This window comes from Malania oleifera, chromosome 8 (genome assembly GCF_029873635.1).
Source record: "Malania oleifera isolate guangnan ecotype guangnan chromosome 8, ASM2987363v1, whole genome shotgun sequence".
In the NCBI taxonomy this organism is placed as follows: domain Eukaryota; kingdom Viridiplantae; phylum Streptophyta; class Magnoliopsida; order Santalales; family Ximeniaceae; genus Malania; species Malania oleifera.
The window spans coordinates 34,881,896-34,896,074 of NC_080424.1; the positions used below are offsets into that span (position 1 = coordinate 34,881,896).

General features: G+C 34.7%; 1 protein-coding gene across 2 annotated transcripts in view; it reads left to right on the forward strand.

The window, feature by feature from the left end:
- The window catches only part of LOC131161930 (protein TIC 40, chloroplastic), a 101,309-nt gene that overhangs the window by 28,644 nt on the left and 58,486 nt on the right, over positions 1-14,179 (forward strand). For both annotated transcript variants that reach the window (XM_058117966.1, XM_058117968.1), the window contains exons 6-7: positions 1,193-1,293; positions 1,386-1,449. In XM_058117966.1, coding sequence (XP_057973949.1) covers positions 1,193-1,293; positions 1,386-1,449 — 165 coding nt within the window. The remainder of the gene's footprint in view (positions 1-1,192; positions 1,294-1,385; positions 1,450-14,179) is intronic.

Genomic DNA, 14,179 nt, shown 5'->3' on the forward strand with positions numbered 1-14,179 from the left:
CCCTGTTCCTTTTGGGAGAGGATCCCAACTATTTTGTAAAAGTTCCTTGCTGGTGTGCATCAAGCCGTTCGCCGAAGATTAACAAAGGACATCAGCATACAAACCTTTTGAAGTTCCCTGAATCATGCTGAGATCTCCTTAAATTTCACTGCTGCAGATATTAGATGGCTCATAGCCACAACAGTAGTCCTTCCCCGTCTCCCTTCTTCTGTTCGTCTTCCTTCGGATGGATACCTTCTTGTAGGCCACTAATAACTTATGCCATCCTTATTACTGCATCTTCTAGGACTCAAATTGAACAACCTCAACCATTTTCTCTAACTCTTTCAAGGCATAAAAAGTGCCTCCCTTTGTTAACGCGCAATCTCAAACTAATGAATGTTTCTCCAACCCTCAATAACGAGCCCCCTGAACTCCTACGTAATCCACATGGTCCTGACCAGAATGAAATCATCTGTTTCAGAATCCGCTGCATTTCCTCATAATTGAACGCCACAAAGGGATTGTGCCTTGAACTCAGAAATGCGAACTGAAGCATTTTCCAGAAAATCCAAGTTAAATATCATCCTCTCAGCTTTAAAAGAATGATAATGGATCTTCCTGAGAATTACCGTAGCTTTCTATGTCTCACTGGAGCTGCCTCCATTTTCTGTAGAGCTATGCATTTTCTAGTGAGTTTAAAATGTTATGTATGATCTGATTATATTAATTTGAGTGGGTCCCAGTTCTTTGGAAGCTTTTTTGATGGCTGCTTTTAAAGGTTTTGGGTGGCACAAGGATGTGAGGAAATTATGGTGATGTGCAGTTTGTGTTATTTTTTGAGTTGTTTGGCTAGAGAGAAATGCTTGTCTTTTTGTGGTCATGCTTTTTCTGTCGATTTGATTTGGGTTTTTGTTACTCCACTGTGAGTTTTTCTTGAGGCTGTCGTGGCAGTGTTCGTTTCTTTGTCTTAGTTTTATTGGAAGGCTTTGTTATCTTCATTTTTTCTTTCTTTTTTTTTCCTTGCATGCATTCTCTCTCTCTCTCTCTCTCTTTTTTTTTTTTTTCAGGATGGTTTGTTATCCTCTTTATATATTCTTCTGCTCTTCTTGTACCAACAGAAAAAGGAGAAAAGTGTTGGCATTTGCTCATTTGACTTTGGGAACTTGGAAGTGCTTCCACTTATAAATTTTATTGCAACTTCTATTTGCAGCTTTTGTAGATGTATCTCTGGAAGAAACCTCATTGAAGAGTCCTGGAAGCTTTAAAGATCAGGAGACAGGCTCTTCCAAGGATTCCCAGTTTGTCAAGGAAGTGAGTTCATGTTGAACTTTTACAATGACAATCGTATTTCCTGTTTTGTTTTCTGTTTTTTTCAGCTTGAGTTATTTATACTTTTTGTGAAGGCATCTCAAAATGGAGCTGTTTCCAAGCAGGTTGTGGGTGCTTCTGAGGGTTCCCAACCTACTGGTAAGTGAGAGTAAATTACAAGTGATTGTGAGCCTGAGCAATCAATATGCAAGCTTTTTATTTTTTATTTTTTATTTTTCCCAATTAATTTTGGATCATAAGTAACTTTTACATCGTTATGAAGATAATCCTTATATTTTTGACTTCTCTAATACGATTTAAATTGGATATTTGGTCCATTTTTTGATTGTTTGGTAGGGAAAGAATGAAAAAGTGTTAAGGCTATGAAAGTTGGCAGAAAGGTCCTCTTTCAATTAACTTTATACCACAATTAGTTTTTCTACATAATGAAAACAGCTATATTTGTGACTTCTTCAATATGGTTTAGATGGGATATTGGTCAAATATATAACAGTTTGATATGGAAAAAAGGGAAAAGGTTAAGAGGGCTATGGAAGTACACATAAAAGAGAAGGCAGTATTTTTCCAGTTAAACTTTTATTGTGATCACTTGAGGGCAAGCCTTGCTCGAAGTGAAGGGGCTTGCACCCAAACCTGAATGTCACAGGTACAGTTCACATAAACATCTGCTAATGTGGAGGCAAGGCCATGTACATCATGCCCTTCCTAGTCCCTTCATATGGCATGGGAGCCTTGTGCACTTAGTATTACAATGCATTACTTTTCTTGTGATTACTCAAACCCTCGTTATTGTTAATTTTTAGTATCTAGTTGCTCTTCCTCATGCTAGTTGTGGAAGGCATCATGCCTAATGTTTTTAAAACAGGAACATTGGGTGAGATGGGAAAGCTAGCGGATCCTGGTTTTGAGTTCTGGCCTAAGGTCTCACCATGATTGAACGTGACATCAGGTGTTCAGTGTGATGTTCATATGTAATAAACAAATTACATGTATGTTGTTGATGAAAAAGCTTTTTAGCATTCCAGAAGGGGTAGCCCATAAGCTTGAGAAGGTTATGGGGGATTTTGTTTGGTCAGGTGTAGGAGAGAGCATGGAAAAAATTTAACCCTGGACAACTTGCAGAAAAGGGGGCTGACCATTACCAATAGGTGTTTTTTTTGTATGGCCGATGCCGAATCAGTCAACCACATTCTTCTTCACTGTCCCTGGTCAAGAAATTTGTGGAACATTGCTATGTCCTTGACCCGACATCAGTGGGTTACTGAAAATTTTGTGGGAGGGCAGCTTTGGGCTTGGAAAGGCACTAAAGTTGCCAAGGAGAAGAGAAAGGATTTGAATATCATTCCTCTTGCTTTTGGTGTACTTGGGAAGAAAGGAACAGGAAAGCCTTCAAAGATTCAATTACTCCGCTTCAGATTTACAAAGAGCAGTGGGTTGCTGATATTTCCAGCTGGCACAGAGGGCAAATTGTGAATGATCATAATGTAATTCTTGATTCTTTTTCTTTTTTTGGGATAACAAAAGAAATTCATTAATAGATTAAGAATGTGCAAATAGGAGAATAAGACATCTCCTTTCCACACTCTTAAGTTACCCCAGAAAAAGCAAAAAGTAAAAAAGCAAAAAGCACAAGAAAATGACCCAGAATAATCAGCACTCCCTAACAAGTCAACAAGGAATGCCACCCTGCAGGGTGGTTGACTGCTTGTACCCTGGGTTGGTATCCCCTTGATGCCCAGCTAATAATGGTTCTTTTTATGAATTAAAAAAATGTATAATGGAGAGGACAGATAATTTTTTTAAGTGGGAGGTGCTGTGTAGGTTGAAGTCAGGAGAAGTATTGAGTTGTGGTTGTTTGGTGTCTAAAAACACTGCCTTTTTGGCTAAATTGTTGAAATGTTTCCCTTGGAGGTGAGTTTCCTTTAGCCCAAAATAATAAAAAGTAAATATGGCATACAAGACAAGATATTGGGTGGGATGCTAATTTGTGCTTAGGTTCTTTAGAGAGTCCTCGGAGGTATCATCTTGCAGGTTTATCCTTATAAGGGTGTTGTGGGGAGGGATTGATTATCCACTTCCTTTGCTCATTTGTATAATCAAAATGATTTGATTTCCTCTTTTCTTGTTCTTGACAAGGATTCCTTTTCTTGGAACTTTTTATAAGAGATTTAAATCATGGATAGGTGGATGAGCTGTCTTCTTTGCTCATTGTACTTTGGAGGGTTGCCATATCTCCTGTGGGATTATAGGAATGATGGTAGAGTTTGTTTTTGGATTCTAGGGGATTATTCATGTAAATTTTACTTTTCTCACCTTATTATGGCTGATGTGGTTTTCCCTCACTATTGGGGTATGTGGGAGGCAGATAAAGGCGTTTGTATGGCTGCTGGCCCTTAAAAAATAGTTAACACCATCAATCTGTTGCAGAGTGAGGGGCCTTCCAATTTTACTTTGGGAGAATGATTGAGTGGTGTAGATAGAGGCTTGGTGGAGAGGATCACCCTATCATAAGCTTTCTCAAAGTCCAATTTCAGCACAAGCCCCCCCGCAATAGGTAGGGTCTTAGACAGGGTGATCCCCTCGCCCCCCCTTCTTTTTACTATTGTGGTGGATGGTTTTGAGTAGAATGATTGAGAGAGGTGTAGGTAGAGGGTTGGTGGAAAGGATAAAGGTTGGTAATGAGGATTGCACCATTTCACATCTTCAATTTGTAGATGATACTATTCTCTTTCTATTAGACAATGAGGGATGCTTCTCTAACTTGTTGACTATCTTACAGATCTTTGACAAAGCGTCTGGGCTGAAAATGAATTTTTCTTAGAGTGGTATGGTGGGTCTTGGTATTAATGTGGATCCTTTTGTTGGGCTAGTAGGATGTGCCGTTTTGACTTGGCCCATTACGAATCTAGGGGTCCCCTTAGGTGGTAATTCAAATTTTGACTCCTTTGGGGACCCCATTTTGGAGAGTGTAGCTAGGATATTGGAGGGTTGGAAAGCAGTGTTCTTTACTCTAGGGGACCGTATTACCCTCGTTCACACTTGTTTATCTTTTATACCTTTCTACTACGTTTCTTTTTTTAGAATCTCTGTGAGATTGATGCGGAGATTAGAGAAGCTAATGAGGGATTTCTTTTGGTCGAGTGGGGGAGAGGGTAGTAGAGATCATCTCGTAGGGTGGAACACTGTGTGTAGCCTAATAGGGTGGGAGGCTTGGGTCTGGGTAATTTGGTGTCCAAAAACATCTCTTTGGTGGGGAAATGGTTATGGCGCTTTCCTTTAGAACCTAATTCTCTTTGGCGTAAGGTAATTCAAAGTAATTGTAATTCAAAGTAATTTGGAATGCTACAAAATGGATAGGATGCTAGAGTGGGAAATAATATTACTTATTGGCGTCCTTGGAAGTTTGCATCTCAGATTTATGATTATTTCCTTCCTAAAGTTCAGTATTCAGTGGGTAATGGGGAGTGAATTCGTTTTCGGGAAGATCATTGGGTTGGGGAAATGCCTGCCTATTAAATTCCCTTGTCTTTTTTCGATTAGCTAATCTCCATGATACCCCTATTTCTGCTTTTCTTCTGCAATTAGAAAGCCATTCTTGGACTCCATTTTGGTAGAAATCTTAATTATAGAATGATTAATGAGTTGGCCCATTTGACTAAGCTGCTCAATTCTTTTCATATTCATCTGGAGAGTGACAGAAGGGTTTGAAGCTTAGACACTTTTGGGGATTCTCTTGTAAATCCTCTTTTTCTCATTTGACTTGTGACCCTCTTGTGCATAATTTTGCTTTGTATCCATTGATTTGGAAAGCGAAATCCCCTTCGAAAATAAAAATTTCATTTGGACTGCTATACTTCAAAGAATTAATACCAATGACTTGCTTTAGAAGAGAAGACCCAATAAAGTCTTGTCATCGATATTTGTGTCCTTTGTTTGAGCAGTGGAGAGATTTGTGCACATTTGTTTCTTCATTGTCCGTACACTCTGGCTATTTGGAATAAATTATTTGGTATATCTGGCGAGAACTAGGTTTTCCCATTTACATTGAAGGCGTTTTGTACCACCATGTTTAGAGGTTTTGGTAAAGTTTCTGAATAGGAATGCTTTATGATGATGCTCTGTTATGGCTATTATTTGGTGTGTTTGGCTGGAAATGCTAGAATATTCAAAGGAGTGGCTATGTCTGTTAACTTTCTTTGGAATAGAGTGATTTATCTTTCATTGTTGTGGGTGTCAGCAATGTCAGCAAATAAGGTTCTTTTGCCACATACCTTGGAAGACATGCAGTGGGACTGGTTGGTTCTGTGGCATTGAGTTTGGTTTTGGGCTCAAGACTTTGAGATTTGTAATTATTTACTTTTGAATCTTTGATGTAAAGGGAGGATTTTATTCTCCCCCCTTTTTTTTTCTTTGCATTCTGCCCTCTCTATTAAAATTTCTTTTTTTATCAAAAAAAACAAAATCCTTAATTACAAAGATCAAAATTGTTTTGCTAATTCTTTCGAGAAAACTGTTTGCTTCTTGGGTTGATGCAAAGAGGTCAAACTAGGAATAACATGCTCTTGGAGTTGGTTTGTAAAGAAGAAAAAAAGATCTTCAAAAATTGAAGTGCAAGTTATTTCTGATTTCTTGTATAAATTATGAAAAATTGAAAAACGCAATGTCTTTTTTTGTAATAATTAAGAAATTTAAAAATAAAAATGAAAACTCTTTTCCACAACCAAACAAATCTTGGAAAACTGAAAAATAAGCTGGCATTTTCATAATTCTTTACAAAACTTAAATTGGAAATTGAAAACTGTTTTCAACAACTAAGTAGGTCCTAAAGTTTGTGTCCTTTGTTTGAGGAGTGGGGAGGCTTGCTCGCATTTGTTTCTTCACCATCCCTTCATTTTGGCTGTTTAAAATAAGTTATTTGGTATTTTCGGTGGAAACTAGGTTTGCCCTTTATGTTGAAGGCCTTTTGTACCATTATGTTTAGGGGATTTTGTGAGGGAAAGGATTGGAAAGCTTTGTGGTGGTGCACTGTTATGGCTATTGTCTGGTGTGTTTGGTTGGAGAGAAATGCTAGATTGTTCAAAGATATGCTACTACTAGCAATTTGCTTTGGAGTAGAGTGGTTTTATCTTGCATTGCTGTGGGTGTCAGGAAGTGGTTTCTTTTGTAATACTTCCCTAGAAGACTTACAGTGGGATTTGTTGTTCTGCTTCATTGAGTTGTTTTTGTTTTTCCCTGTGATCCCGTTGCTGGTTTCCTTTTTGTTAAGGGAGGACTTCTTGTTCTTCTTGTTTATTTTCCTTTTGTTGTGTCATTTCCCCCCCTCTTCTTTTACAATTCCTTGTTTATCAAAAGAAAAAATAAACCTACCCAAAAATATACCTACACTGATTATTAGCTTCTCCAATTAGTGTTGATGCTTTCTCTGAATTTTCTGTTCTCTCTCTCTCTCTCTCTTGCTCGCTTGCTCTCTCTTAGCTAGTATTTACGGCAATAATAGCTAGCAATAACTAGAGTGTTTGCTGGGAGTAGTAGAAGTCGAACAAGACAGGAGGTGCTGTAAGCATACTGACAGATGTCTCTTTTCTGGTTTCTCTTGTTCCCAGATAGTTTTAATTTTGTAATTTGACCCCAAATTTCTCTAATACTCAAAATTTGACCTGTATCCTCTTACTTTGGTCTAATCCAGGCCCCTCTGACCACAGTTACATTTGATAACAACCTTATGTTTATTAACTTAAAGAGTAAACACTCATTTCTACTTTAAAAAATGCATTCATATGCATAAGTTCATTGAAAATAATAGGAAATGCAAATGACTATGAAATTTAGATTTAATGTGAATTTAATGGTGTGCGCATTGAGTATCTATTTTGGTCACGCAAGTTGTCTCGATTTATTTTAGTTGAATGATTGCGTTTATACCTGGGACATCATTGCTGCCTTCCCCGGACCTCACATGCATGGGAGCTTTGTGCACCGGGCTGCCCCCTTTTTTTGTTCACATCATTGCTGCCTCTGCAGATATTGTGCATCAATGCAGATCTTCTAGACATCTCTTCGGTTGAAGTCAAGAGGGTGGAGATTCTTATACTGAGGTGGCTTGGGAGGACCAGCAGAACATTAACAAGTTCGGAAGATTGAACAACAGATTTCACGAACTCAAAGATGAAATCAAGACTGCCAAGAAAATCTGCACATCTGTTCTGCATCAATAGTATATCTTCAGCTGAACAGAAAGATGGAATAGGATTTTTCCCAACTCTCAAAGAAATATTTTCAGTTCAGGGTCAAATAGGGTATAAATTGGAAAACATTATGGAAATCCATATTTGTATAATTGTGATGGTGCAACAGCAATGAGGATGCCTGCGAACAGAAGCAATTGTGGTGGTAAAAGAGGCAGATCAAACCTGTCTTGCTGACTATTTTCGGCAGCGATTCCAGTTTCTTGATTTCTCTTGATGCTTCATCCAATGTTCTTGTATGGGTTTTTGTTTTGATTCTGCTGTCGCTCGCCGTAATAGCAAAGAAATTTGACAGCTTGGCCTCCACCCACCACCCTTCTTTCCTCTCTCCATTGTTCTGGTGTTCTTCACGGTGCTTTCTTGTACAAGTTTCTTCATCATCTTGTGGAGCTTCTCTCTCTCTCTCTTCTTTTCTTTTCTTTGTCATCCATGTCGTCTAATATGAAATCCTGAGTTACATACACCCTTCAACTTCTTGAATTTTATTTTATTAGAAGTGAAGAAATCAAATCCTTAAAATTGTTTGTGCTTTTGTAGTTTCGTCTCTCGAGAAACACCAAATTCAGAGTTCTTCCAAAGGATTGAGCCAATAGAATTTCAACTGAAAATACGAAGATTGCACATTTTAGCTCAAGATCATGTCGGAAAAGAACGTCTAGACTCTAGGTTTGATCAAGGTTATGTGTGAGGGGGGCATGAGTCCAGTGTGAGGTTATGTCGGAATCATTGACTTTTCAACTCTATCGCCGATCTTGACATCAAGGTCTTAAATTTCGATTTCGACTCAAATTTCGAAGCTCCAAAAGTACGGAAATTTCGATTTCGATTTCGATGTCAATTTTAATTTTGATTTTGATTTGAAAAAATAACGGAAACTAGTAGTAATGCATGGAATTCTTTGTGAAACTTAAGAAATGGTTAACAAACATAAAAATATAAGTTTTAAGACTAATATATTACAAATTAAATACATCTATGTTTTGTATGAGGTGGAGAAGTTGTAAAATAGAATGTGTATCAAACATGTTTGTAAGATAATGTACATTAAACATATTCAATTAATGCAAATGAAATTCATAAATCATTTAAACATTATTTATTATACAAATATTGATAATTTAGACATGAATGGTTAAATAAAATATTACTATAAGTTTATTTTTTCATATAATTTCAAAAGCACTTGTTATAACCTTTTGTTTCAATAAAATAAATAAAATAAATTAAAAGAGAAATTTCACTTCACTCTCAAGGTTTTGATAAATTTCGACAAATTTCGCTAATTTCAATAAATTTCTGATGATTCGTTGAGATTTCGACGGAAATTATGCAAGACGGAAATTGACTGCAATTTCGATTTCGAAGGTGACGGAAATCGGAAATTTCGACAGTTTCGTGGAAATTTAAGACCATGCTTGAATTGAATCTTGAATTTAGAGTGAAGAATTCTTGCAATGCCTCGTTGCTTCAATATTCTTTAATTGAATTTTTGTTAGCAGCATAAAATTTTTGGCACCAAAGGGTACTTACTTTAGTACTTCAGTTGGTTGTCATTGCCTTTTAGTTTTAGCCACTAGTGAGATCTTCTGCTCGCTTCTTATTTCTTTTATTATTAGTACTTATTTTTTTTTTTTCAATAGTTGGTTAGTGGAGTAGATTTTTAGTTTATGATTTGTAGGCTTAATATATGCATTTTTGTGTTTTCCATTTTGCAAATCTTGGAGTATACAAAATTTTTCAATAAGTATTATTGCACAATTTTTTTTAAAAATTATTTTAGTCTAGCTTGGATTCACACCCAAAATTTTATGTTTTAGATTTTTCAATAAATTGTTGTTTTTATGGTTTTTACTGGTTGTAGGGTGCGATTAAGAAAATAGTCTATGTGAAACAAGTTCGCATCCAAAAAAAGAAAAAAACTTAAACTTGTACTTCGCTTGTGTAACACAAATTATCTTTGTACAGATAGTTGGTCCTAAGTCCGGATAAAGGAGTAAGGTTGTGTTAGGTAGCTCACAGCCAGCGTAAAACTTTGTTAGATCTTTATACCATGAATTCTTACCAAATTCATCTAGGTCAAAGGAATAGACCAAGTCAGTAGAAGGGAGAGGCTTAAGAAGTTACTACAAGAAACTTGGATTAGATTAGAAACTTGGAATATAGGGACACTTATTGGGCAAAAGTATGAAAATAGTGGAAATAATGTTTAGAAGGAAAATTAACTTAATTTGCCTTAAAGAGGCGAAAGGGGTAGGGGAGAAAGTTAGAGAAATTGAAAAATCAGGATTTAAACTTTGATACACTAGAAAAGAGAAACATAAGGGGATAATTGTAGGCAAAGACCTAAAAGATAATGTAGTAGATGTAATGTAGTAGATGTTAAAAGAATAGCGGTTAGGATCATTAAAATCAGGATAGTTCTAGGCTTGGAGATAGTAAATGTCACTAGTGCATATGCTCCCCAAACACGCTTAGCAAAAAATCTTAAATGATAATTTTGGAAAGATATGTATAGTATTTTACAAGGGATGCCAACATCTGAAAGACATTCATAGGAGCCGACTTAAATGGATACATTGGAAAAGATAATATAGGCTGTGAGAGGATGCATGGAGGTCATGGATATGGTGATAAAAATGAGGCTCGTGATAAAAGCTTAGATTTTGCCATGTCTTGCGATTTGGTTTTATTGAATACTTGCTTTATAAAAAGAGAAGAACACTTAATAACTTTCAAGAGTGTGCTTAATAAAAGCCAAATAGATTTATTTTTAACTTGGAAAGGGGAGCATCTATCTTGTAAGGATTGTAAAGTTATCCTAAGTGAAAGTTTGACTACACAACATAGAATCCTTGTATTTGATATACATACTAAAAAATGGAAGAGAAAGAGTAACATAAATCAACACGAGAGGACTAGGTGGTGGAGCTTGAAGGGAGATAATAGAGTAAAATTCAAAGATAAATGGTCAAAGTGTGATTGGACAATTGGGGGTAACATAGATGCAAATATTGTTTGGAATCAAATGGCTTAACTCTATCATAAGGGTAACAAAAGAGATTAAGTGAATCCGAGGGAAGATACTCGGATAGTAAAGAAAGTTGGTGGTGGGATCCAAAAGTCCAAAAATCCGTTAAGGCAAAAGAAATTGATATAAAATATGCCAAATTTGTAGAAATATAGAAAATCTTGAAAAAATATAAAGAGGCGAGAAAAAATGCTAAAAAAACTGTTAGTGAAACTAAACATAGAACTTATGATACATTTTATGCTAGAGTAGATACAAAAGAAAGAGAAAGAAACATTTATAAACTTGCTAGTGCTAGAGAAAGAAAATGCAAAGATTTAGGTGATGTAAAATGTATTAAGGACAAGAATGATAATTTCTTAACTAGAGAAGAAGACATAAAAGAGAGGTGGCGGAGATACTTTGATTAATTTAGTGAAAACCTAAAGGAAAGATTGAACTTGAATGTGACAAATGAGGAGAAGACTAAAAATAGAAGATTTATTTGCAAAATTAGAGTCCTTGAAGTTAAGATAGCTTTAAAAAAGAAGAAAAGTGGGAAATCCATAGGTACAAATTAAATACCAATCGAAGTTTGAAAATATTTAGGGGATAAAGGAAATATATAGTTAACTAATCTATTTAATATTATTATAAAAATTAGGAAAATGTTGGAGGAATGGAGGAAAAGCACTTTATACCTTTATGCAAAAACAAAAGCAATATTCATAACTGTAATAACCATCATGGCATTAAGAACATAAGCCATACAATGAAATTAATGGAAAGGGTAATTGGACGAAGAATATGATTAGGAACGAGGATTTGAGAAAATTAATTTGGTTTTGTGCTTGGGAGATCAACAATATAATCTATTTATCTTTTTAGAATTTTAATGGAAAAGTTTATTGACCTAGAGAAACCTTATGATAGAGCATGTGGGGAAGTTCTTTGATGAGTCTTAGAAAAGAAAGGGGTATGCAGTAGATATACTGAGATCACTAAGGATATGTATGATAGAGTAGTGACTAGCATTAGGATTGTAGGAGGAGAATCTAGAGATTTTCCAATCACAATAGGTGCATATCAAGGTTTTACTTTGAGTCCATATCTTTTAACTTTAGTGATTGATGAACTTACTAGGAGTATTCAAAATGAGATCCCATGGTGTATGTTTTTTGGGAGATGATATCCTGTTGATTGATGATAGTAAGAGCGGTGTTGAATCTAAGTTAGAATTTTTAGAGAACCACATTAGAGTCTAGATGTTTTAGGATAAGTAGGAATAAGACAGAATATATGAAATGTAATTTCAGTAATGCAAGGAGTAGTGGAGAGAAGATTAAACTTGATAATCAAGAAATTAATAGCACTAATAGATTTCGATATCTTAGATCTATTCTGCCAGCGGAAGGGGAAGTTTCAGAAGATGTAGTGCATAGAATTAAAATAGGTTGGGTAAAATGGAGTGAGTTAGGCATGTTGTGTTATTGTAGAATACTCTTAAAATTAAAAGGAAAGTTTTATAAGACGATTATAAAGCTGACCATGGTTTATGGTTTAGAATGTTGGACAACTAAGAAAAAACACATACAAAAAGTAAAAATGGTTGAAATGCGAATGTTAAAATGGATGAATGGTATACCATTAAAAGATTAAATAAGAAATTAGCATATATGCAGTAATTTAAGCATAGCGCCGATTGAAGACAAGATAAGGGAGGGGCAGCTAGTTTTGGTATTTGGAATGCATGCCTAGTAGAGCACCTGTGAGGAGGAGTGAGTTAGTTATTGTTTTTGGCATGAAAAGGGGTAAGGGTAGGACTAAAATAACTTTGAATGAGGTAGTGAGGAGGTATTTAATATCCCTTAATCTAATAGAGGAAATGTTCTGAATTGGGTGAATTGGTGGAAAAGCATTCATGTAGTTGACCCCACCTAGTGGTACTTAAGGCTTGTTGTTGTTGTTGTTGTTGATTGTGCTGAATTTAGCTGATGTCTTCATTGAAAAATTCTAATTTTAAGAAGTTTCTATTTTTATTTATTTATTTTTTAAGATATTTCGATTTTCTTGAAGTTTTGATTTTGTTTAGCTTACTTTAGAAGTTTAAATTCAATTGGAAGTTTGTTGCAAGTGAATCTATTAAAAGTTTAAATTTTTATTCGTGTCTCTTTTTTTGTGAAGATAGTTTTTTCTTGGAAATGAGTTTTTCTATTTTCCACTGGTTGGAAAAATTAGTTGAGTTCTATTGAATAGCATAAAATAACCTGAAGAATGAAAAATATTTTTTTTATCCAAACTACTAATGAAAATTAAAGAAAAATTGCATTTTTATCTCAAAAGAAATTTGTTGAAAAATAGAAAACTTTTATTTAGGTCCCTTTTGTTTGTGAAAATAGTTTTTTCGTGGAAATTAATTTTTCTATTTTCCACTAGTTGGAAAAAGATGTTTTAGCTGCGTTATATTGAATAGCATAAAATAACCTGAAGAGTGAAAATATTTTTTTATCCAGACAAATAATGAAAATTAAAGAAAAATTGCATTTTTATCTTAGAAGAAATTTGTTGAAAACATTTTTCATCCATCCAAATGGAGCTGTAAAGAAATTGAGACCTCACTCCCATTATATTTTCTTAGACATGTTCTCAGAAGGTTTTGGCTCGTGTAAAAAGCTTCAAATAGTCCTTAATTAAGACCCCTTGGATGGAAATATGGTTATTGTTTGATGAACAAAAGTTTTAGGAGTTTGTTGAATAAAATTTTATAAAATTACACTCATGGTCCTAAATTTTGATTTCAATTTAAAATTTTTAGGCTACAAATTACAGAAATTTTGATGTCAAATTTCAATTTTGTAAAATAATGAGAATTAGTAGTAAAGCATGGAATTCTTCTCTCATACTTAAGAAATTGTTAATAAACATAATCATGCAGAATTTAGAACTAAAATTTCTAAATAAAATACATCAATGATACATATATGGTGAATAAGTTACAATACTAGAATATAATAATCATATTAAACATATTGAGTTAAAATAAATAAAAATCAAAATTAGTTGAATATTATTTATTTTGCAAATACAGACAAAGAAACTGTTGTAGCTATTATCATATTTTTAGAAGTCTGAAAGATATCATCCATACCGCTCTCTTTAGTCTCAATATAAAGGAAAAATAGTTTAGAGAAGTTTCAATTCGGTTTTGTGTCTCAAATCTTAAGTGTAACGAAAATTTACTTTATAGTTAAAATTTTATCAACTTTCATTAAATTTTAAGGTCAATAAATTTCGAGTGATTCATAGAATCGATTTCATGTGGGGGAAGCGGAAATTTTGAAAATTTTGTGAATTTATTTTTTCTGATAATAAAAGAAGCTTTACTAGATGTGGAAAAGGGAAGGTACAACGTGTAGGGACAAGGAGTCAACCAAATAACATTAGAAGAAAGAAAAAATTTAAGGAAAGAAAGAAAGACGACACAAATTCACAAAATAAAAATATACAATATTCGCAATATTAACCAAGGAAACCCGTTTTCAAACACTTGCCATCATAATTTACCTCCCTTAGACCCTTCGTCTTAGGAGTTTTGCCATCATCCAGGTGCACTTCA